Source organism: Lissotriton helveticus, chromosome 8 (genome assembly GCF_964261635.1).
Source record: "Lissotriton helveticus chromosome 8, aLisHel1.1, whole genome shotgun sequence".
Classification (NCBI taxonomy): Eukaryota; Metazoa; Chordata; class Amphibia; order Caudata; family Salamandridae; genus Lissotriton; species Lissotriton helveticus.
The window spans coordinates 1,589,817,259-1,589,842,264 of NC_136069.1; the positions used below are offsets into that span (position 1 = coordinate 1,589,817,259).

At 43.9% G+C, this 25,006-nt stretch overlaps 1 protein-coding gene across 13 annotated transcripts in view; it reads right to left on the bottom strand.

Annotated features, from left to right (window-relative positions):
• The window catches only part of ARAP1 (ArfGAP with RhoGAP domain, ankyrin repeat and PH domain 1), an 800,765-nt gene that overhangs the window by 34,100 nt on the left and 741,659 nt on the right, over positions 1-25,006 (bottom strand). For 8 of the 13 annotated variants that reach the window (XM_078658604.1, XM_078658609.1, XM_078658605.1 and 5 more), the window contains 4 exons: positions 22,995-23,063; positions 13,719-13,836; positions 12,246-12,359; positions 4,123-4,274 (listed from right to left, as the gene is read on the bottom strand). In XM_078658604.1, the coding sequence (XP_078514730.1) occupies positions 4,123-4,274; positions 12,246-12,359; positions 13,719-13,836; positions 22,995-23,063 (453 nt within the window). Of the gene's footprint in view, positions 1-1,696; positions 1,730-4,122; positions 4,275-12,245; positions 12,360-13,718; positions 13,837-22,994; positions 23,064-25,006 lie in introns of all 13 variants that reach the window. The other 5 variants (XM_078658606.1, XM_078658611.1, XM_078658610.1 and 2 more) reach the window with 1 other exon arrangement.

Below are 25,006 nucleotides of genomic sequence, written 5' to 3' on the forward strand. Positions count from 1 at the left end.
TACAACGCGATCAAAACACCGCAGTGCCATCACAACGCAGATTTTAAAACACAAGTCGTTACCACGACTTGCACTGGAGGGGCTCTAGACTAAGGAATAGTAGATTTACTATTCCAACACCTTCCCTACTGTACGTAGGCTGGAGTTGGAATAGTAAATCATACTATTACCAAGTCCAGCACCCTACAGCGCAAGTCGTGGTAACGACTTGCGTTGTAAAAGCTGCGTTGTGATGTACAGCAATCATTTTGATCGCGTGGTAACATCATACATCCACCATAGGGACATGGACGTATATATTCAAAATGTCCGAATGGATCTCTTGAGCTTACACAACTGTGAGAAAGGGGCTCTTGCTTTACACCATGCGTCTTTATCCTCACATACAGCCTCCGGAGGGGAGAGACTGATGCACAAGAAAATAAAAATATTAAGAACCCTTGTGACTGGCTGTCGGAACATGCGAGTGAGCACAATATTGAAAATTCGCCTTGAAACCAAGGTGCAGCGAGGAACAAGGCACTCAGTGGAGTACCAGTGTAGAGAGTAGTAAAGCACCTTTGATTCTCCTCAGAAAGGCCGGGCTCATAAGATGTACCGTAATCAGCCTTTTTACTCCTAGACATACAAAGGATGTTAAGTCAGTTTGAAAAACAATTTGAGGCACAAATAATCAACAAAAGCAACAATCAATCAAAGAGGAAAGTCTACCAAACAGATGCCTTGAGAATGTTTGAGTTGCACCCCTGATCGGTCACACGCATCATCTTGCAAAGGTATCCTGGGTCAACGGGGAGGACATGTGCAATAGTGAGGGCATTCATGGCAAACATGGATTGGCACTCTGGGGTGTTCCTGTACATGGGCAATCTAAGCAGGTCCAAATGTGAGGAGGAATAACCAATACCATGTGCCCTCTTGTTGAAATGCAAAGGAAAAGAAGGGCCGCTCAACAGGAAGAGCAAATGATAAATGCAGGAGGTGTGGACACCACAGTGTTGCCTGTCTGTGCAGCTACTGCAGGCTTCCCTAGAGATAACTCCACATGGAAACAGCAATGTACAGTGGGCTCCACCGTAAAGATGATATAACATGTGCAGAGGGATGTTTGCTTAGTCCAAATGATCTTCGAGCTGACTATTCGTGGAGAGGGCTGCAAGATACTCTCCAAGCCAACCACAGTGGTCACCACCCCTCTTCATTACCACTGCCCACTGCACCAGGATTAATTACCTGAGTAACTCAAATCTCAAAATTTGGATAAAGTATCTGTCATGTCCCATTAGACTTACCTAGGTAACTCTACCCCTCTCCCTGGACAGAGATAAACATTTAAGCCTGCAGTTTATTTTTTAGTAAGGCCTTGGCCTTGGTTCTCTTTGCGTAATTCTCTTGCCACCAACCAGACACAGTCCAGTCTCTGCTACCCTTTCAGTGAATGCATGCACCATCACTAATTACAATGGCAACATGCAGTATTTTAATGGCAGCCTTGATTCCTGCTGAGGTACAGAAACAGTTGAGGTTGACCCAGGAGAGCTTTGCAAGGTAGTAAAAAGCTAAGCCTCTTCTTGGCAGAGGGTCCCATCACCAGAAGAGAAAGACAGTAATACAGCCTTAAAAGAGCCATTCCCCACTACATCAAAAAAGGGATCAGCCCTTTTAAGGCAGAGGATGGGCCCACCTCTCTACTTACATTCTCCGTTGTTACACTCATGCGTCTCGGATTCTGTTTAATAAAGGATGAGGGTTAAATATAAGATGTCATAGGACAACTGAGCATAGATTAGGGTCATCCTCTGTTCAATATTAGGCTTAAGCTTCAAGCACAAGAGAAAAAACACTTTTTGAATTACAATAGGAATGGGATTTCAAAACATGGTGGTCTACATTGTTATAGGACAAAATCTGCCTTATACTGTGTAAAATCTCCAAGACTTATTTCAGAGGCTTTATTCTTTGTATACGATAGGCTATTCTTGTACACCTCTAAGATACATAAAATCAGTACTACATATTAAGAAAAAGTATTGGTCTTATCACTCTGAAATAGACAATACACATTAAGCATGTTATTTGATTGTGAAAGAATTCTCTGTTTTGGGAAATTAATATGAGGGAAGAGTAATGACACTTTCGTACAAGTATCTTTTTAGGCACATGGAGATTCCCTCCACATTTGAGTACCAAAGAATATACATTTCTCAATGTATTCATTTCAATTGCTCTCCAAGATGTTACTTCCTGTTGGAAAGATACTCAAACACTATCTTTTTCTGCATTGTAGTATGGTGCATATTTCAATGATAAGGTGGATACAGGCTATGGCATTTATATTAACAATAAGATTATAAATGACTTGTTTAGGCATCATTTAACAAATGTCCATTCTTATCTCCATAGCGAAATGTTTTCAATTAATATTACAAAAGGTTACTGTAGGACTTGGCCTTTTTGGCTAAAGTTCCCTAAACTTTCTGCTTCCCCCCTAGACCGTTTTCCAACATGGTGTTGCCAACTTAGAAGCTTTGGACACTTCGCAACTGCTGATCAGTGTCAAAGTGCAAGTGTTCCCTGTACAAAGTATAATGGAATTTGGTTGTCCATGATTGGTATGTTTGCCGTACTGGTAAAGTCCCTAGTAAAGTGCACTTTGTGTGCCAGGGCTGGTAATGCAAATGCTACTAGTGGGCCTGCAGCACTATTTGTGCCACCCACACAAGTAGCCTTAAAAAGGGAACACAGGCCTGCCATTACAGGGCCTGCACACAGTTTGTTAAATTGCCATGTTGTTCTGGCAAGTGCACCCACTTGCCAGACCTTACCCTTCCCTTTCTATATACAACAGGCACCCCTACGGTAGGTCCAGGGTACCCCCCTGAGCAGGGTGCAGTGCATGTAATAGGTAGGACATGTACTAAGGTGTGTACCATGTTCTGACAGTAAAATAATCTCCATTTCGTTTTTCACTATTGAAAGGCCATCTTGTCCATAGGATAGAATGGGAAGGCTGTGTAATATGTTTTCCAGCCTATCTTCCCAAAAGGCTTACAATGGAAAGGTGAAGTTTAGTATGCCTGAACTCACAATGTAATAACACATCTTTCTATGAAGGTGGTTTTTGCATTGTGTGTTTATTAGCCACTCTTCTAGAAGTGGCTGGGTGTTTGTGCTCTAAACATTTCTGTGTGTCTCTGCCTGGCTGTGGATTGACAGTCTGGATTTGAAAGCGATAGGATCTGGGGAATGTCTTTGACCCAGGGGAGGAGGAGGTGAGACAGCAACAGGCTGAGTGTAGGGGGAGGATTCCTAGAAACCATCGGGTGATGAGAGGGAAGAGATTTCTTGGGTCTTGCCTGGAACTGTTTAACAGTTCCCATTGTCCCATTTTCCCATATTCAGGCCTGGTCTTAAATCTTTTTCTTCACACTCTGTGTGAGAAATGTATTTTTTGGCCGGTGACCAAGCAGATGGCGGTCCTACCACAGTTAGACTGTATTAACCTTAACAAAAGTTGATATCCCTTGTCCAATTATGTTCATATGTCTTCTTTTTTTTAATCTAGCTCAGTCGAGTCAAAGGAAAAACAATTTCAATCTGGGCAGTCTTTTTGGTTAAGCAATGGTGAAGCTCACATGCTCCATAAGTCTGCTCCTCTGAAATATACGTACAGAAATATGGACAAGAAAATGACAAGTTAGCAAGGCCGCGTTGTGGTGAGTGAGAAATAAATAATATATATATGTCACCATTATGTAAAGCCAGGACTACTATGCTATTTTTCTGTTAACTTGTTTTTTGTCCTCAAAGAAATGCTTCATGTGCATATGTATGTCTCTCTCTCAGTAGGTAGATAGATAGATAGACAGACAGATTAGACAAACAGATAGTGTGTACAAAGTGCCATTTCTCAACTTATAAGTACTCAAGGTGAAACTTAGAAAGGTGGAATGCCTGGAAGCATCTTGGCTAAGTCCACCTCTATCGAGGTTGAATATATAGGGGTTGAACAACACGCCAACTCAGGCAAAGTTATCTTATCCTTTTTGTTGCTGGTTTGAGGGTACTAATTGAAGTGGAGAGCTTTTTACCAATGAGGAGCAGGCTGGAATGAAGACTCACCCGCACTTCCTTGTAGAGTCGCAAGGAGGTGTTGTTCAGGATGAAGTAGCGGTCGGGAAAGCTGCCCATATTGAGCGTCATCTTCATCAGGCTCTTTTCCTCGTGGAACTTCATCATCCCGTGCTTGGTCTTCGTCTCTCCCACGGTGCTGGCTGCGGACGAAAGGAAAGAGGGGACAGGGTGAGGAGGCATGAACAACAGGAATGTATTCACAACAGGTGCAAAGATGGAAACAAGGCAAGCTCATTCAGTGGAAGGTGTGGGCAGACTGCTGATATCAGAAAAGAGAAAATCAAAAACATGTAAGACAAATGGAGAGAAGAGGAACCAGAGACACAAAAATGAGAAATGTTGGCTGAAGGAAGTAGAATTGCTGGGAAAATCAAAGAAAAAGAAAGATCTAAGGGTGAAGCTTTGGAAGCAGCCACAAGTGAAATATGGAGAGAGAGTGAGGCAAGGGACATAGGCAAAGTGAGAAATTGAGGAAGCAGTAGGGAAGGAGAGAAGGAAGAAGTGAGGAAAAAAGAAAAAGGGAACTTCTGAGAGGATACAGGAGTTAAGGGGGGAGAGTTTCAGGGAAGAGAAAGACACAACTACATCAGCAAGACAAAATGAGGCAAGGAGAGGTTCTTTTCAGTTGGAAGAGAGGACACATCACAACATTTTTTTCAAACAATACTCTGCCCATTTCACCACTGTCATCCAGGAGTGTGAAAAGGTATCTGTCCTGTAAGCATATCGATGATCTTGTGCCTTCATCAGCGGCCTCATTCCTCACCAAAATACCATGTCCATTTACCTACAGTGGGCAGGGCTGCTGGGGCAATTTACAGGGGGCGCGGGGGGGGGGGTCGTTCCATCAATCTTACATCACTGAAGTCACAGGGATTGTGAAAAATCGAAGCATCACACAAAAAACAAATGTAGCAAATGACCCACACGCATTCAGCAGGAGAGCGGTGAGGGTGTAGAATGTAGCTGGTGGTGCATTTTTGAATATACTGTTGAAAATATATTACAAAAATATGGTGTGGTAACACACTGTCATTTACAGATAGTACTTTTTCCTGTTGAAAATGACACAAAATTCGCATTGACCTGAGGTTTTACTGTTACAAACTATAATATGTGGAAATCTGGTTTCTACAAATATTTGTAATTTCCTCATCACCAAGTAATGTATCTTGATTTGTTTTGATCCTATTAAAATGTTTGTTTCCCTCACACTTCAAAATTACAAAAATGTGCTTCATTTGTGCTTTCTTAACTACTGATATATTTTTCAACTATTTGTAAAATTCATTTGCAGGAATAACAGTTTGTTATGTGTTAGAGAAAACTGACATCCCACAGCCTTTCCTTTCACACGCCCTGTACCGCAACAAGATTGTCAGATCCTTCACTTTACAAAATCCTCTAACTTTGCAGTCAGAGAAAGAAAAGTAAACACCAATCCCAAATTAAAAGAATAAGCAGCAATTTCTCAGAAGACAGTCTGACATTTGATCCTTGTCAATTTGACATGCTCAGCAAATGTGACAAGATAAAAATAAAACTCAAAAGTCTCTTTATTGCTCATTCACCTTCTGAACTCTAGCATAGATATTGTGGGGGTGCTTGTAGCACCCCCAGCACCCCAATTTTCAGCGCCTTTGACAGTTGGTGCTGCTGTATTCTATCAGTCTCAAGTTTGTTTTATTCCACCTTCATAATCATCTCCAGAAACCAAAATAAATACAAAGTCTACAGACATTAAATGGTGCTTAAATGACAAAAAAACTTTTGATTAAAGATTTAGGCTCTACCAAAAGAGAGAAAGAATGTAGAGTTCTAGTCATGCCAGCAGCATCAGTGGACACCACCCCATTCCCCAAGCATCTTTTAATTTTGTAGTGCAATGCTGTGGCTGCTGCATGACTGCAGGCTGGTAGGTTAATGTATAGAAACTTTTGTTCAAGTAAGCAGACACACATAGCTATAGTACATTTAAATGTCCCACAAGGCACTGGGTGTTACATGCTCAGTCCTCAGATATCTTCTCCCAGATCCCAAGTGACAGCAGTAGAAGTCCCAGAGAGTTCCTGATGACCGCAAAGGCAGTGCAGAAGCAAGGCACACAAGACAACACCACTCCAGACAGACAACAAGTCATACATAACACATTTGCTTTGATTTTGCTGTTCGATACCTCTTGATCTCGAAAGCAGTAAAGTGCAGGAGCAGGCCCTTCCTGCCTGAGAAGCAGAAAATCCACATTTCATACCTCCAAGAAGGCTTTACGAAGTTAGCTTTCTACTACATATGGCTACTCAGGAGGGGCCTCCTCTTACTGCTATCTCACAGCAGTGCGCTCATAAGAGTGTCCCTACTTTTGTACCTCAAAGGAACCTACACCAGACTGCCAGAAAGCATAAAACCCTGCTGTGCGACTCACCTTCGGTGTAAACTGCTCAGACATCTTCCCAGTACTGAAAGTCCTGCACTGGCTGACAATGAAGGAACATATTGAATTCAATTAATCAATCAATCTACTCTGATTTGAAGAGCTCGGCTAATCACCCATGAGGGTATCCAGACGCTGTGTTCTTGCTGGGGTCAATCGAAAAGCCAGGTTTTGAGTCCCTTTCTGAATTCCGAGAGGGAGGGTGATGTTCGAAGGTCCAAGGGAAGGTTGTTCCAGGACTTGGTGTCGAGGTAAGAGAAGGAACATCCGCCACTGTTGCTTCGGAATTGGAGATGCTTCGGCTAACTAAGAAAGCGGCCTCATGAACATGTTCTATATCTGCGCCCACTCCCCTCCCCTCCAACAGGCGCCTGAGTCCATCTCCCAAATTCCACTGGCCATTCCAACAACCAAAGTACAAGTGTTTTGGATGGAGCTCATGGAAAGATGACGCATTTAGTTAACATACATGCAGAAAACACAGATACATTTGATGGTGATACTTTGCATCGACCACTCAGTGCATGGATTCTGCACATGCAACCAATTCTGCATCCATTTTTTTGAATCTGTTCAGTTCCATTAAATTCCATGATTTTTACAGATTTAAGGGTGAACCAGAGTATGATCTACAAGCTGCTTAAATAGTAGCGAAATTTTGCACTTTGCTAATAATTTCACAGGTCGTTTCGTGGATGGGAAATTTGCAGTGTTTTGCTTTCGCATTCCATGAAATAAAAAATGCCCACACCCAACAAACCTCTAACGTCAGACCGAAGGAAGTGTCTGTAGGAGCTTAAAGTGCTTAGGAAATCAAAGCGGTCTGAATGTACCCTGCGCGAGAGGCAGGACTAAGGGATTTGTGTAAAGTGTTTCGGCCAGTGGCCTCATTTCTACGGGTAGTTCTGCACAGCTCTGAGCACAGGGTCAACTCTAGGGCGGTGCGAGCGGTGCCACCGCACCGGGCGCTGACTTGGCTGATAGCCAGAAACTGGTCCTGGGATGCTTGATTCCAGTCCAGGGAAGACATGGCTTGGCAGTTCAGGCTGGACTGTTCACATGAGGCACAGGGTCAAGGCTGATTTGCATATGGCCATGTCTGAACTATGGTGGTGTGGAGTGCAAAAAAATCGATGGATTTAGGCCCAGATCTCTGTACTGGGGTGAATGTATGACATTGTTCTGCATTCTGTCCATCAACTTTTGTTTTTGCATTTGTCACCCCGAGTGGGAAGGGTATGCTCAGATGCGAGTCCCGTGCTCTCCACACCACTGGAGTCAAGCTATCCTGGCTGATGACGGCTGATAGCAAGAAACTGGTCCTCGGATACTTGATTCCGGTCCAGGGAAGACATGGCTTGGCAGTTCGGGCTGGAATATTCCCATGAGGCACAGGGTCAAGGCTGATTTGCATATGGCCATGTCTGAACTGGGGTGGTGTGGAGTGCAAAAATCAATGGATTTAGGCCCAGATCTCTGCACTGGGGTGAATGTATGACATTGTTCTGCATTCTGTCGATCAACTGTTTTTGCATTTGTTACCAGACGTGAGTCCCGTGCTCTCCACACCACTGGAGTCAAGCTATCCTGGCTGATGACGCCTGATAGCCAGAAACCGGTCCAAGGATGCTTGATTCCGGTCCAGGTAGGCTCAGATCTCTGTACTGGGGTGAATGTATGACATTGTTCTGCATTCTGTCAAACTGTTGTTTTTGGACTTGGGGTGGGGGGCGTCATTTTTGCAAGTATATTATCATTTAAGCACCTGCCCCCGCGTCCTGACTTCTAGCAATTTTCAGGCATCATTTCAAGTGTCAAGATAACTGTGGTGATTAACCGTCTTCCTGGAAAGCGACCGGAGGTTTATTTAGGGGAAGTTTTGACTCATCCTAAGTTAGCACAGAGGGTTAAAATGCCTGCTACTGAGAACGTCTACCATGAAGATAACTAAGTGCATATAATGTAAACAGTCACTGCTTCTGTAAGAGAGCTCATTTTGTAACTTGTCATTTATAAGTCAAAATTGTAATATAGAACATTGAGCTATTAACTGTCATCAAGGAGCTGCATGCAAACTGCAAAATGTAAGTTAAATCTATAAGTTTTTCCACAATTCTAATCTTGCCAAAAGGGTTCATTTGGGTCGAAAACAATTCATATTATTAAAGAGAACGCCTAACAATGATGTTAAGTTTTAAATTCTGATCTTGTCCTTTTCCAGAGTAAGGGCTACTGCCTACCAGTATCAATCACATGTCACTCCTACACCTTGTAGTCCTGTCTGATGTAACATTTCCTATACACTGATTTACACATATATGATTGCCTCTGTGCAATGTGTGTTTGATGTAAAGTGCTCTGACACCTTACACTGGTCTGAGTGGTTATGGAGACTTTGAGGGGCATTGTTAAAGGGTGCAAGTGAAGGAATCCGTGGCAGAGGTGGTCATTGGGGGGTTGGGGCGCCAACAGCCATTGTCGCACAGGGCGCCACCAGTGTTAAAGCCGGCCCTGTCTGCGCAGGTGGCAGTATTTTAAGGGGCGTTATGTAGTGTTCTCAGGCAGTGGCCTCAATCGATCCATTTTGGGCTCTACAGATAAAGTATCATAGTTCTAGCTTACATAGTGGGGCGGCGAGAGGTAAGTTAGTTCACATCTTGTTCTTAAGGCCACACTCGCCAGTTTTTTTACTAATATTAATTGGGCATAAATGAAGCCAGTATGCTTTGTCATGTGACTGATTCGATTAAAGTGGGAGATTTTAAAACTGCCAGAAAGTCCTCGGGACAGCCTGCGGGCGCTGTGATTCCCTGATAGACATAAGCCAGCAATCGACAGGCTCTGGGGGAGGCAGCTGCCCTACTTTGGTGGCCATCCCTTGACATACAGTAACTACGGTGTTCATATTCAGAATTACTTAGTCTGCCGACAGCCAGCGAAGGTTTTAAAAGTCACCATAGACTTTTGTCAACATTAAACGGTGTTGGTAATGCAACAGCGACATCTAGCACCACCGGATAGGAAATGCAGGCTGCACTTTACGCAACGATGACTGATTTCACCTAATATCACAACACCAACGCAGGTAATGAGCGAAATGGATAGCGCGCACCGGGTCTGACTAACTAAATTAACTAAATTCACGTTGGTCCAAATCCTAAATTCTGGAGGACGACTAGTGTGACGGCGGGTCAGGGATTATAGGCTGTCTGGCTTCATGTTCACCAGCACCAATAACAAACCTCTGCAGATCTATTGTGCCCTCTACAATGCCCAACAGTGCTGTAAACGCGCCAGCACAAGTGCTTAATTTCGGCCCGTGCTTAATTTTAGCCGGTGGTTGGTGGTTTCCTTGATCCAAAGGCAAGGGAGGGGAAAAAAACACAAAAGGGGGGAAAGAAGGAGGAAGAGAAAGTCGGAAAACTGTGACAAAGGGGGAACGAAGGAGTAAACAAAAGAAGCCTTAAGAGTCAGATAAAGAAGCAGGGTGTCTGGTGATGGATTAAAGAGGCATCAGTTCGAATGAAGACTATGCAGCTTTAGTAATCAGCACACGACGATTGACGGTGCTAGCCATGGGCTTCTGAACAAAACTTAGGGCCCTGGAACCTATTCTTTTACAAATTAAGCACTGCACTTCTTTAATTTTGAAAGGGAGGGTACTCCGCACAGGTGCAATACTTGTAATCGGAAGAGTGCCAGAATACCTCAGTGGCAAGTAGGTGCTCTGGAAAGCAAGTTCCTGCACTTTCATATTTACATTTAAAGCATTGGTGCTAAAGAAGCGCCATGGCTTGGACACAGTATAAGAAGGGAGAGGCACTGCCACCCACAAATTGTACGTGGTGAGCAGTCCTCTGTCCTACTCACAGACCACCTTTTCATCTCTTAGCACTTTAGAGCAACTCATCTGTTTATAGCCAAATTCAGTCATTTGTTGCACAAAATTGTAAAAGGAAATTCTGACGTAGAAGTCTAAATGCAACGATTGCATGATGAAAGCAAACACAACACATCCCGGTGAACCTTTCTGCGCACATTTATCAAAAACAAAACACTACACTATCCTCATATGTAATCCATGCCAGGCTGCTTCTCTTTCAAGGGAGCAATCTGGTTAATGATGTCACAGAAGATCAGAATCCTGAGGCTGGCATCTTTTAACAAATCAACTATCAATAATTCCGGTTACTGATGATTGTTAGAGATGCAGAACTGGGGAACAAGCAGTTTTCTCTCTCTACACTGGATGGTCCTTTTGATGATAACCTGAAGGCCACTGGGACAGCCAGCGCCTCTCAGTCCTAAGGCAGCAACACGCCTCACAATGGAAGGCGACAATACTAGCATGAGTGCACAGCTCTGTGTGTCAAATCTGTGAGCAGATATACCCATCAACGTCCCAGGTAACCAATAGATAATATAATGACTTTCAGTCCCTCATGCACAGCACAGCTGCAAAGAGACTTGAAAGGCACAAGAAATCAATATAATTTAAAATGACAGCCCACTGCTGTTTTTTTTTTTTTTACAGAGTTTTATATAGCGCAAACTTGACCCGAATCGGGTATCAGAGAGCTTTACACAGCACCAGTTACGTTACATGAGGACACACATTACACACATCAATTTTTGTTAGGCACTGGGAGATTAAGTGATTTGCCCAGAATCACAGGATGTTAAGCGTCATTGCCGAGACTCAAACCCAGGTCCCCAGATTCGAGGTCGATTGCCCTAGCCCTTAGGCCAATTCCTGGCCCTCTACATCAGTTCGAAACTTGAGCCACAGTGAGGGCCTATTACAAGCGAAAGGAGGGCCTTTAATGACCAGCATAGTCTGAGCCAGAAAGGCTATAAGGCTATCAGAACATTCCACCTACTGAGTACATTATGTTCTAATTTAAACAGTGCGAAATGGAAAGACAAACGTTGGAATGCTGGCGACGGAGCAGGTCTGTAGCAGCCACAATAGATCTTCTACTGCTCCATTGGATTCAAAAGAACTTCCAACATTCCAATGCTTGAATTACACCTCTTTATCCTGCCTATTGCCTCCTTTCCTGCTGTGCTCAGGACCAATTCAATGCTAGAAAGGAGCAGGGTTTCCTACACTCCGAATAATTCTCAGTCGACAACGTGTCATCTATGAATTTGCGACACGTTCATCTTAAATCGTCCTATGAATATCTTCCACAAGCTGTACAGGCCTGTGTCCCACGGTCCATTTAACAAGATCACAACACATTGGGTCATCTTTTAACACAATTGTCGATATCCTTTGATGACTGCACTCCATTCCTTTAACAGTTATGAAAATACAGTGGGCTGCATAGACCCTATCACATGCTCTTCTGGACTCCCAACATTAGATGGATATTAGCTTGCACACAAAGACAAGAACACGTTTGGTAAAAAAAGGAAACATCATCATGCTAATCCATCTCTGGATATGTAAACCACACAGTAAGTCAAAATCGTGCATAAAAACATATTGCTTGCTTCCTAATGTGCTCCTTGATGGACAATCTAAAGCAGCAGCACTACGCACATATCTTCACATTGGGATTGACTGCTTTGTTATGTTATGTTATTTACATTTATATAGCGCAAACAAATCACCCCCAAGGGTCTCTCAGTGCATGAACACTAGAGTAAAAAGTACACACTTGTCATCACTTACCGAGGTAGATGAGCATGGCCTCCATGGATAAATGCTTCTTCACCACCAGGTAGCCATCCGTACCCAGCGACTGGTAGATGGGGAGGACTTTCTCACAGTAGTGCAGTGGCCGCTCTGTGGGAAAATGAAAACACGAAGTGCATGAGAATCCTTCTTCCCTGGGATACATATGGAGACGATGGCAGCACCACAAACAGCAATGAGGGAGAGGAACCTGTCAAAGACAGCAGGAGGATGCTACAATCCAGGTAAGATGATGAAAGGTAAAGCATCCAAGTCACTACACCTTGCTGCCCATCAATTGATCTCACCTCCTTCCTGAGTAGGGTGTCTAGAAGCACTTCCAAGCAAGCCTCAACTATAGCTATCAGCCATGGTGAGAATGCACCAATGGGTTCTCTGAAAGGGAGTGGCTCAATTTTCCGATTATACCTCCATGGGATCTGGCCTACCTCCATGGGATCTGGCCTATCAAAGAGAATATTAAAACAAAAAACATAATAAGACATCTGGCCCTGAGACTAGAAAATGTGAAACGTCCAGAGGTCAGATAAATAGGATTTAGGCCTTCTGGATAATGAGGAACTGTCAATTTCCTAGCTTTGAAGGACACCACATTTGTTGAAGATGACTTTGGTGAGGAAGTGTTCCGGCTTAACCTGCTGGGTCAGATCAGACAGGAAGGCAGTCAACCGAGAAAGGGCGCTCCCCCCACAGCAGCAGCTGAGCCACAGTTGAGCAACACAGAGCTGTCGAAGGTGCTGGAAGCTGAATTTAGAGCAGCGGCTGCTTAAACTTTGCCACAGGGGTCGATTTGCTCTTCTAAGGGTTCATAGTGTCCTGCGTCACATTAGGAAAACAGACCGGAGGCCACTTACGATATTAGGGGTCACCAGATGTGTGAATGGCTGTAATGATATTATGGTTTCTAAATACTTGACAACGCAAGAGAAGCCAGAGATTGAAGATCTATGGATCATATGTCTGTCAGGATTGTAATTTGGTTTCCTTAGGGTGGAATAGCTTTTGCATACTCAAAACTACTTTTCACGAGTGCTATGGAAAGCAAGACCTCGAAGAGGGTTATGAACACTGGCAGTCAAGGTTCTCTCCTGCTGCATTGCAGTAGACATGGCTGACTTTTTGAGTGAAGACATGGTTATGCCCCTGTCCTCAGGGTAGCCTCGCCTGAACTGAGGCTAGCCTGGAAGCAGCTCAGGAGTTTTTAACTTCATGCATTGATGTCAATGGGTGTGGGGTCGCTGGTGAGACGATGGCCCTGCATGTATCACTTTTTTTTTTAGAGCATGGTGTCACTCCTGAGGAAGTACGAGTGGGTGGATGTGTACTTTGCGTAAGCTCTTACGTAGTCAACTGGTAGCAGCGATATCTGAAATTGACAGGGACGATGTCACCACAAAGCAAACCAGAAGAACACAGTGAAGCTTCACAAGTACACCTTCCACGACTCACCGGTCTCTTCTTTCACGTTCACTTCAAAGCAGCTCCAGCAGTCCTTCTCCTTCCGCTGGACCTGCCTCCGCTCCAAGACCTCGAAGGTAAGCTGGTCGGCGGTCATGTTGGCCGGAATCTGAAGAGAGATAGTGGGATGGGCATTATAATGTCTTAATGACAATCTGCCCAACTCAGCATGCATTCCAGCAGCTTCCTCCCCGCACCACCCTCTTTGCTGCTCCCTCCCACACTACAAGCAATTGTGATGAGATCTCATAACGTGCATTTTACAATGCAGAAGTTTTAATAACATTGATCTGTTAAACATTTTGGAAGCATGTGATGACGGAAACACAGTTGCTTACAACCTTAGAAAGACCCAACCATCTCTACAGCTCTACATGGAGGTACATGCTCTTGACCAGGCAATGGTTTGTGGTCAAGAAAGTACTCTCATCAAGAACACTATTGTGAACTGTACATTTTTCCCAAAGCAAAGCAGAAAAATAAATATTATGGTTCTTCAAAAACACCTAAACACAAAAAAATACGCAAAAAAACACTGAACAATTGCAAAAAAAGGGACTGCGCATAAATATGTCCTTTTGAGGTTTGAGAATTTATTTTTGCCAATATCATGTTTGGCAGGAAGGAATTGGATTGGGCATCAATGGGAAAATTATATATATTATATTCAATGTCCAGAGCCCCACAAATTGAAAGAGTAAACAGTCCGTCAATTCGACAGGTCCATATTCGTAAAATAGACTCCAAGCATTGAGAAGTTATTACACGAAGCTGATGGTTCCAATCGCTTTAATGAATTGTTCCGTTTCATGTACAGTATGATTTAAACAACAGCCGACACGTGTTTCATTGTGCTCAACGACATTTTCAAGGCTGGAAATTTAAGCAAAGGATGGAACTGTCTTAAGCTTACAATATAATGTCCCCACACTTGTGGTAGACACCCTTCCCTTTCCACTGTGAGTAGGACTCCTTTTGTTTATGTAACAGTGCCCGCGGAGTAAGAATCCTACCCCTGTACTCTACCTCCCTCCTATTGTTTTTTTCGTATCTAGGCAGCGCAGAGCTGCGGGAGTTCCCCACACAATATACACACACATAGTGACACACACTATAGATAAGAAGCCAGTGGTCAACACACGATGGAGGACGAACACGGCCTCACGTTTGGGGACGATGAAATCGATAGAATCCTCAGAGACCTCAACCCATTTGAAGGCCTGAGCAATCCAGAAACCGGTCCAAACATCAATGACTGGAATGAACTAATGAATCTCAGACAAAACCAAATAAAGGCAGCCCTTCATGGTCTATTCATGAAGGAATATTTACGGAATAAAATGGCGCCACCAGGATTAATAGTTAAGAACGAACCACTTATTTTCCAAAATGATTTGATTTTCAAAAAAGAGTGTTCGCTGATATCCTGGCACTGCTCAAGAGACTGGCTAGTCCTAATAATTAAAACAGCAGCAAGGATCACCCAGGAGCTGAAAATTGAGATTAACAAAATACAAGTATAGTTAAACACATACATATCCCCAGCGGATTTAAAAATAAGACTGGACGAATTGAATCAACAAATGACGGATTTTGAATCCACCCTGAAACAAAGCAAGTCTAGCAAACTAACTAAAGACAAAGCTAAATTCACACCAGAGAGTGCATACCCCTACACCAAACCTGACTACGTCCCAAAATATTCCAATAGTGATGCTGATAGCGATATTTCGGACAATGGATCCACAGCTTCCAATTCCAGTGGCAATAAAGGATCCAGACCATGGAGGGGAGGATGGAGACAGAGGAGACAGCAGTTCCCCAGACAACGAGGATGGAGAGGTTATCAACCCCAACCCCAACAATACCCACAACAATACATGGGCCCACCTCAATTCAACCCTTTCCAATATGGACCTCCATCCGGTGGACAGAACTACCAACAATGGAACCCTGACTATAATGAGGGGTATTATGGCCAACAACAACCTTTTTTAGGCACGCGCCCCACAACACGTGGAAGGAACCGGAAAGGCAACAACGTTGTATGGGAGGATCAAGACCAAGCGAACTCACGAACCACCAGGAGCATGACCGGATCCCTCCCAAACCAGCCGTCAACAAGCAAGAGAGGGACCTAGTAGTCAACCTCACACCTTGGCCTCTGACAGACACACAACGGAATGTGTTAAACAAAGGACTAGGTTTCGTGCCTACTCAGAAACCAGATGTCTTCAAACTGAATATAGAACTCCAGGAATTCACACGCAAGCTGAAATTACAAGCCTTTTTCCAAGATAAACCACCAACCACGGATAACACTGACACCGGCCTGAAACTGAAGTCAACCTTTACCCCGCCAGACTCTTCTATGCCAATTGAATTGTTAACCTTTGAGAAAGCTGTCATCACTGAAGTTAACAAATTGAACCTGAGGGACGACAACATCTATCACAACACCAGTGGCGAGGAACAAAGAGCAATCAGAGAGCTGTCTAACAACAAGGAGTTAATCATAAAACCGGCAGATAAAGGCGGAGCCATTGTCCTACAAACCTTAGAAGCATACAATACAGAATGCACACGGCTACTGTCAGTTACACGGAATTACAGGGTCCTTTTGGAGGATCCTACAGAAAAGTTACGCATCAGGATTGGAGGTATGGTAGAGGAGGGTCTGGCCCATAATTGGCTAAGCAAAAAATAAGCAGAATTTTTACAACAATCCTCACCACGAATCCCATACTTTTACTGCATTCCAAAGATCCATAAAAACATCAACAACCCACCTGGGAGACCCATAGTATCAGGGATCGGCTCCACCCTTGAGCCACTTTCTAAATTTGCGGAGGCCTTCCTACGCCCACTGGTACAATCCACAGACACCTACTTAAAGGATACGAAATCAGTCCTACAGTTATTGGAGGATAAACGTTTTGATCCCACGAAGCAACTCATGTTGGGCCTAGACGTGGAAAGTTTATATACTAGCCTACCACATGATGAGACACTCCAAATAATTGAGGAAGTACTGTTCACCAATCAATGGAAATACCAAACACCGCGAGGCTTAGTTCTTGAATGCATCTCCCTGGCACTACAACACAATTTTTTCCAGTATGACAAGACAATATACTTACAGACCCACGGCACCAGTATGGGCAGTACTTTTGCTCCTAGTCTGGCTGGATTATATGTCCACCATCGAAAGCAAAACGGGATACTACATACAGATAACCCATACAGAACCCACATCAATACCTGGAAAAGGTATATTGACGACGTCTTCATCATCTGGGACGGGGAAACAGACACGGCCATTGACTTTGTAAATTGGCTAAACAATCAAAATGCGTATCTGAAATTCACGAGTACGGTCTCTGACGAGGCCATGGTGTTTCTCGACCTCAATATCTATGCAGAAGGGGATAGACTCAAGAGCACCACACATTTCAAACCTACAGCGAGGAATTGCTTATTGAGGTATGATAGTTTTCATCCTAGGCATCTGAGGGAGAATTTGCCATACGGACAATTCTTAAGGTTGAGACGCAACTGTACTGAACTGACCGAATTTAAATTACAAGCCGGTGATCTAAAAACGAAATTGTTACAGAGACAATATCCCCCAAAAATCATTGAAAATGCTATGAAAAGGGCCAAGAACAATCATAGGGGAGCACTCCTGGAGGACAAACTACCGACCCCTGGTGACAAAAAAAGACCTATATGTGTCACCACTTACTCCACAATATCAAATGAGGTTTCCAAAATTATAAACAAACATTGGAGGATATTGAATTGTGGCAGTCTTAATCTGGAGAAACCAATGCATGCACACCGCCGAGTTAGGAACCTCAAAGACCTATTGGTGCACACCAGACCCAAACCTAGTACCACATCCAGACAGACCACAATTGGGATACAGGGACATTTCCCTTGTGGAAATTGCAGCAGCTGTCATCTCACGCAGAAAAGCAACACCTTAACATTCAGAAATGGTACGACTTGGAAACAACGACAATTCATAAATTGCAATACCAAAAATGCGGTGTACATGATCACATGTCCATGTGGTTTGGAATACGTGGGCATGACCACGAGGCCTGTAAAAACAAGAATGGGTGAACACAAAAGCAATGTCCGCTGCAAGAAGTCCACAACAAAAATGGCAACACACTATCTGGAGAAACAGCACTGTGTGAACGATCTAAAATGGACTGTGATCAAACACTTGCCATCCGAAACGGGTCTCTTCCAGAAAGAACAACGGTGGGTGTTCCGTCTGGGCACTCATACCGATGGTCTGAATGATGATGTCCCCTGGGGCCAACTGACCAGTTAATTACCATGCCCCCACAGTAATTCATCGACCCATATAATTAATAGGCCCCTAGCAATAACCAAGTGGCCGACTGACATGCCACCTCAACTCCTGGGTTCTCGTCCAGCTGGTTTAAACCTTAACCAATTGTAAATAGCATTACCAAATAAGACCGCGTTGTAGGCCCTCACATCGCTACTCAAGTTCTTATAACGATCGTTTTGAAATACACCACTGCCCAACCACACTTGGTAGAATTATTCCAATACGCATGCCTTTTGAAATACACAGCGCGGCATGCAGCTCCAGAATGCAGACACCTCACAAACACGCATGCGCTTTCCAAACGACAAGAACGCTGTAAACTCCAGCTACCGCACGCATGCGCAAGTCACGGATCTTTCGCGCATGCGTCCTCCAACGACAAGAACACTGTAAACCCCAGCTACCGCACGCATGCGCAAGCCACAGATCTTTCGCGCATGCGCCCTCTAATCCTTGACAGCCACACCTGGCATTTCTCCTACGCTATCCGCGTCACCGGACATACCATATATGGTGTGTCTACTAATTGAACGGATTACCCATGTATGGGCATTAGGCATGTCCGACAATTAGCCTATGACTACAGAACCATTCAAGGAATCGTAGCATAAATAGCGCGCGGCAGCCATCCCTAGTCAATACCAGCGGAGCAGCGTATGGGGTAGCATGGAGGCGAACTTGTCCCGAGTCTGTGAGTATTGGTTAACAGAAACACCATTTCCCATCCAAAAAAGTGAGTAAAAAACGGAAAACAATCCTTTGTCCCTTTAGATTGCAAAAATAGCAATCAACCCCAGACGTCCCAGAATGCTCATGAAGCAAGACATCTTTTCACAATGAGTATGACCAACAGTTTTCCAACAACTTTTTGTGTGTTCATCTATGTTGTGTGTTTTGTCTGTCTTTTTCCTTAACAGGGCCAATATGCCATGTGGTGCTCCAGGTGACTGCACCTGTATGAGCCACCCTACTGAGGGTAACCATATTAATTTTCATTTTCTTTTTCCTCTTTGTAGGTCATGCAAATGCATGGTCACAAACCGCTGTAGGCACATTATAGCCTTTATTTTAGTATTAAGTCACTGTATATAGTCTCACACTTTTTGGTTATTTACACAATTTATAGAAATACGTGAGTAAGGTGGGGAAGTTGTGCCCCCGTCCTGAAGAAGGAGCACACGCTCCGAAACATGTCGACGCACACCAGAGGTACTGTCCATAGTCACGACAGTTAGCTACCTCACTCTGCACTTCTTTTAATAGCACCAGCCCGGGGTTGTGAATAAAGTTTTTTCCTATACACCCACGAGCCAGGTACTTTTTAAACCTTCACCCTAGCCCACCACTCACATTTAAATACCCCTACCACTTGCATCACACACACCACACATAGTCCAACCTTTAGTGCTCCCGCGTAGTCGTAGGTCGCAGCACGCCGCATCCCGTTAGAGGGGTGCGAAGACCCCGATGATGAAGCATGACACCAAGGGGCCTGTTGGTGTGTGAGGGATATTTTACAAAACACTGTGTCCCCACACTTGTGGTAGACACACTTCCCTTTCCACTGTGAGTAGGATTCCTTTTGTTTATGTAACAGTGCCCGCAGAGTAAGAATCCTACCCCTGTACTCTACCTCCCTCCTATTGTTTTTTTCGTTAAGCTTACAATATGCCAAGCAAAATTCTAAAATACTAATACAGAAAAGTAAAAAGTCAAAACAGTTCTCAAAGGAGAACTGTTTTGACTGTTTACTTTACTTTTCTTTTTTTATTTCAAAAGTTTTTATTGAATAAAAAAGAGATTTTACAAGTATAATACAATACAGTACAGTAGTGTTGCGGGGGCATATACATGGTCTCAGTGCCTTGTTGTATATAGTTCCATTTGGCGATATTTGTCGGTCTCTTTGTGGCCGGTATTGCGTATGCCCCTAGTATCCTTGGCTGATAGAGAAAGAAGAAAGAAGAGAAAGAAGAGAAGCAGGAGGGGGCGTTAAGCACTGGCGCTTTTCGTCCTATGCCTTTGTGGGTGTAGAGGGGTTTGTATGCACCCAGGTAAGAGTCTAAAGCTGCCCACATTTCCCCTCTAGCTGTATGGTTTGCTGAGTGTTTCGCGGTGATGTTGTCGGCGCCTCTCAGGAAGGTTACCCAGTTAAACCATCTCTTGAAAGTTGCTTTGCTGGTGTCCTTCCAGTTCGCTAGTATTGTCTTAACGGCCGATGTGAGTAGAAGGTCCACTAGTTCCCTGTCCCCTCTGCACTCTAGGTCTGGCGCTAAAAAGGCTGTGGTGATTCCTGCTAGACCTTGTTGAATGCTTCCCCCTATTGTCGTGTTAATGAAGTTATACACTTTGCTCCAAAAGTTCTTGACTTTAGGGCATTCGTAGATGATGTGGGTCAGGTCTCCTTTCTCCTTATGGCAGTTCCAACATATGTCGGATTCTGTGGCGCCTGCCGCCGCTAGTCGGGCTGGTGTCCAGTGCATTCTGTGCAGTAGCCAGAACTTTGTTTGCGCTAGTTGTGGGGATACTTTGTTCTTGGAGGCTGAGACCCAGAGCTTGCACTTCTCATCCTCGCTAAATGTTCTGTTGTGTTTGGTTTCCCAGAATGCCATGGTCTTGGCGTTTAGTGTAGACGTGTGTGGGCATATGAGTTTGTATATATGGGCGGTTTGGTGACCTAGCTTATTTAGGTTACGCGCGTATTCTATGATGGAGGGAATCTCTTTGTTAGCTTAAGACAGTTCCATCCTTTGCTTACATTTCCACCCTTGAAAAAGTCGTTGAGCACAATGAAACACGTGTTGGCTGTTGTTTAAATCATACTGTACAAGAAACGGAACAATTTATTAAAGCGATTGGAACCATCAGCTTTGTGTAATAATTTCTAAATTCTTGGAGTCTATTTTACGAATATGGACCTGTCGAATTGACGGACTGTTTACTCTTTCAACTTGTGGTGCTCTGGACAATCAATATATATTATTTGTATGTTAGGGGTTATCTCCTATATATTTTACACTATTGGGGTGAGGTGTGGCGCCGCGGCCAGGGCGACTGACGCTGGATGCTGGGGATCATGGTTCGATCCTCGGCTACGGCGGCAGGGGTCTGCCCAGCACCATGTGACTCTGGGCAATAGCTTGCTTAATCTTCCCAATGGCCCCCAACGCCGAGATACCCCTTCGGGGGTGATTCGTGCACTATACAAGTACTGGATTTACATTTTTACATTTACATAGTGTTATCTGTTCCATTGAGCACACTTTACTATTTGCATGTTCTAATTCATCTCCTGAAGACAGTTTATGTGCAAGCATCTGCTTAGGCCATTGTCACCTGTATATTGTTCCAATCCACTCGAAATGTCTGTGGTATCTACATGTTATATTCATGCAACCCGCTTTACCGCTGCAGCGATTTGTCTGTTCTTGAAATGACCACCCACTTGAATATTTGAGCCAAAGCCCCAGGGTGTGTGTTTGCAGGCAGCTGCATGATCCAATATTTTGCACATCCAAACTGATGCATCAAGTTTAGCATGAATGACCCTCTAAATGAAGTCTGCAGTTCTGGCACACGCAACACATTTATATACCTAAATACGTGTTTAAATTCTACATAATGTCTCCCTTAACGATGCCAGGAATTAATGTCCATATTATAAATATTTGCATAACTTTGAAAGACTGCAATAGTTCACAGAAATGTGAATAAATACATAAGAACGCTATTGAAGATTTAAAATCTCTAGCTTCGAACACACAAAAACACATTGTCCTGCTTCATATTTTCTAAATTATTCTACAAATTTCAAAACAAACACATTTCCAAAACCTGATTTACATTTGTGAAGTTCGAGGTATTCATATTTATGAATATATATTCATAATTTTTCTTGGGTAATTGAAGTCACTTGTAACTTCTAGATCTTGGAGTGGGTTACTCAACCGTGCGTGGGTTTTGCAAATGTTGCCTGTGTCATGCACGCGCAGTGCAACAGTACATGCAGTTTAGTGTGTGCCAAATATGGGCATATGTAAGTGGCCTGATTGGTCGTCTGCTGGTTTAACAACAGTTATTAAGACCTTTAAAATGTAGTCTGCAACCATACTTCCCAGAGTGGAATAAACTTACAGAGCACAACATTACAAAAAACGTGGACTACAATTACCGGGTTTGCAGTGGCACAAATGGTCCACGTCAGAGCAGCGTGCCTAGGGTATACGACCAGCATGCATGCAGTGGTTTGGAAATATCAGTAAACATGAACATTAAAGTGCCCCCTCCCCCAACATATATCAAATGCTAATAGGAAGGGCTCAGTCCAGTGTGAGTGAATGATAATGCAGCTTGTCTCACACCTCACTGTGACAAGGAGTGATAACTACTGTGACTTCCATAATATATCTGCCTGCAACACAGAATGCTGTTATGAGTGGACAAGTCTGTAATATTTTACATTTATGCAAACAGAATAGTTTATAATTATAATGTGGTGAAGTGAAATAGAGTCTTTATTTTACTGGCATTTATTGAGTTGCAAAAAGAACTCAAAAGGTGTCACAATGCTTATGTTTTATAATGTTGCAGAACAATAATAATATTTTTTGTAAATTACATTTTCACTTGTTTATGTACTGAAACATTTGATTCTGCCTTCCTTTCTGGTTGGTATGCAGAAGGAGTGGGAGCGCAGCTGATCTTTGAGCACCACAGGGAATGTCTGAAAGGGTGCCTCACAGACCTGGGCGCCTGACAGGCAGCCAACTCTTGCTCACCGGTGTCAGAGTGTTAAAGGGGTCAGGTCTCCCCTTGAGAACTTTTGTGGCCTGAAAACAAAGGCGCTGTCTGAGGTGCTTCTGCATGAACCCCCTCGGTACTCAACCCGCGTGCTGTACCTTAATGTTCTGATCCTTATCCTCTGACTTTTCCTCGAAGGACACAGCGCAAATGAAATCTCCACCATACTGTAAGAGAAAGCAAAGAGAAGATCATCAGACAAGCCTTCTTCCATGTGCAAAGCCTGCATGCTGAATGCCCTTGGGCTAGCCAGTCCCTCCCACCAACCCCAAGTGCACTAGAACTTGACAACAGGCTGTACCTGCCTGGGAAGGATCTCTTAGGAGTAGGGGTGGACGAAGAATTCCGCTCTGCCGGCGGATTACGCAGGGTTTTGCCCACTCCGTGGTCTACACGGAGTTCTGAAAAACTCCATGAAGTGAAGCAGAGTTTTTTCTCTCGAGCGGCTCGCCAATGTTAAGATGGCGAACGCTCGTGAGAAAAAAAACGTATGGTAGACCTCCTCCCGGCAAGATTTCTCAAAGCAGGTGGTCGAAGCAGGTTGTAACTGCTCACTAAGAAATCTGCTGCTCACGTTGAGGAAGCTCGAGAAGGCTAGTCGAGCAGAAGAAAGCAGCAGCGCCTTCTGGCGCGATGCGTGGTGCCATTCGTGCTGATTTTATAGCGCAGGCCAAACTCACGCCACTGAAAATAAGTGCGAGCTGCGCAACTTAACAGACTTCGCCACTGAGGGAACACTGCAGAGTGCGGCTGAGGTTTTCTGGCACTTCGCGGAGTTCCGAGGAGTATTACTCCGCGAACAGCACCCAGGTCTACTTAGGAGGCCTACCGTTTCAAGTCCTTCAACGATAATTCGGTTGTATCCGGCGCAAGCCCAAGGTGAGAGGACTGTGGCCGGACAGTCTTGGTCAGCACATATATTACATTTCTCTTACTTCCACACCTATTAAGACACTGTTCAGTTTGTTCTTTGCTGCCATTGCAGGCTGAACCTTGATTTTCTAGGCTGTACCCCTGCAAGGGTCTACACGATGTGCCACTGCACCATAGGAACTCAGTGGAAATGAATACACTGAGTATTCCAATCTGCAAATTAGCCCATTTAGGGCCTAAATATAAAATGCCTGAAAATGTATACATAGCAATGCAGATGGTGATAAAAGAGGGCACCTCAGAGTCATATTCAGCTTGCGGTTATATCTGCTAAAAACGATAGATAGGAGCACTACGTCACAGGAAAACATTAGCTATACAGGCTGGTAATCTGCTCTGATCCCCCATATTTAACAATGAAACACTTTTCAATGGCATACATATATTTCCTTGAACTGTGTCAGCGTGTTCATAGTGCAAGAGGCACTTTGATGTACATGGTTTCATAAAGAAAAACTCGATTACCAGCAGTAACAAAGTTTGTAACTTGCCCAATGGTGCAACGACTCGCGATTAAATATGTTAAAGCACAGACTCCTTTCCGACCTCTTGCAGGGAGCAAATCCCATTTTCACAGATATATTTCAGGCAGTGAGAATGCAATAAAGGGCAAATCCACTCTATTCACCAGATCAAGTCAAGATGTCTAACTCAATGCCCCATCTAGACAGGCAAGGGGAGAGATCCCAGATTGTATCATCAGTTACACAAGAAAAAGCAACACTACCTGGTTGATCCATGACACGAACAGAAACTGAAATGGTGCTAAACAATAAAGGTCTGATTTTAACACAGATGTTTATTATAAATGCGGTTTAAACACTGGGAGAATGTTTAAATGCACTTTGCGTCTTGTGGATAACACAAATATTTGGTATGTGAAGTTCCTGAGGTGAAGAACCGGACACAATATTAGCATGAACTTCTTACTTCTTCAGTGTGACGACCTAAACACGTGCTCTTGATATGATCAATAGAGTCAATGGTGACACCTGCCCCAGAATCTCCTGCCTGCCATCCTGGGCTATACTTTAGAAGCCCAGCCTGGCTGTCCCAGACCCTTCACACAAAGATACAACTACCCCAGACTGAGCAGATCTTTGAGATGTTGTATTGATCACGATACGCCTTCCACTCGCGTTAACACTTTTCTTAACACCATGCTCTCTTCAACCCC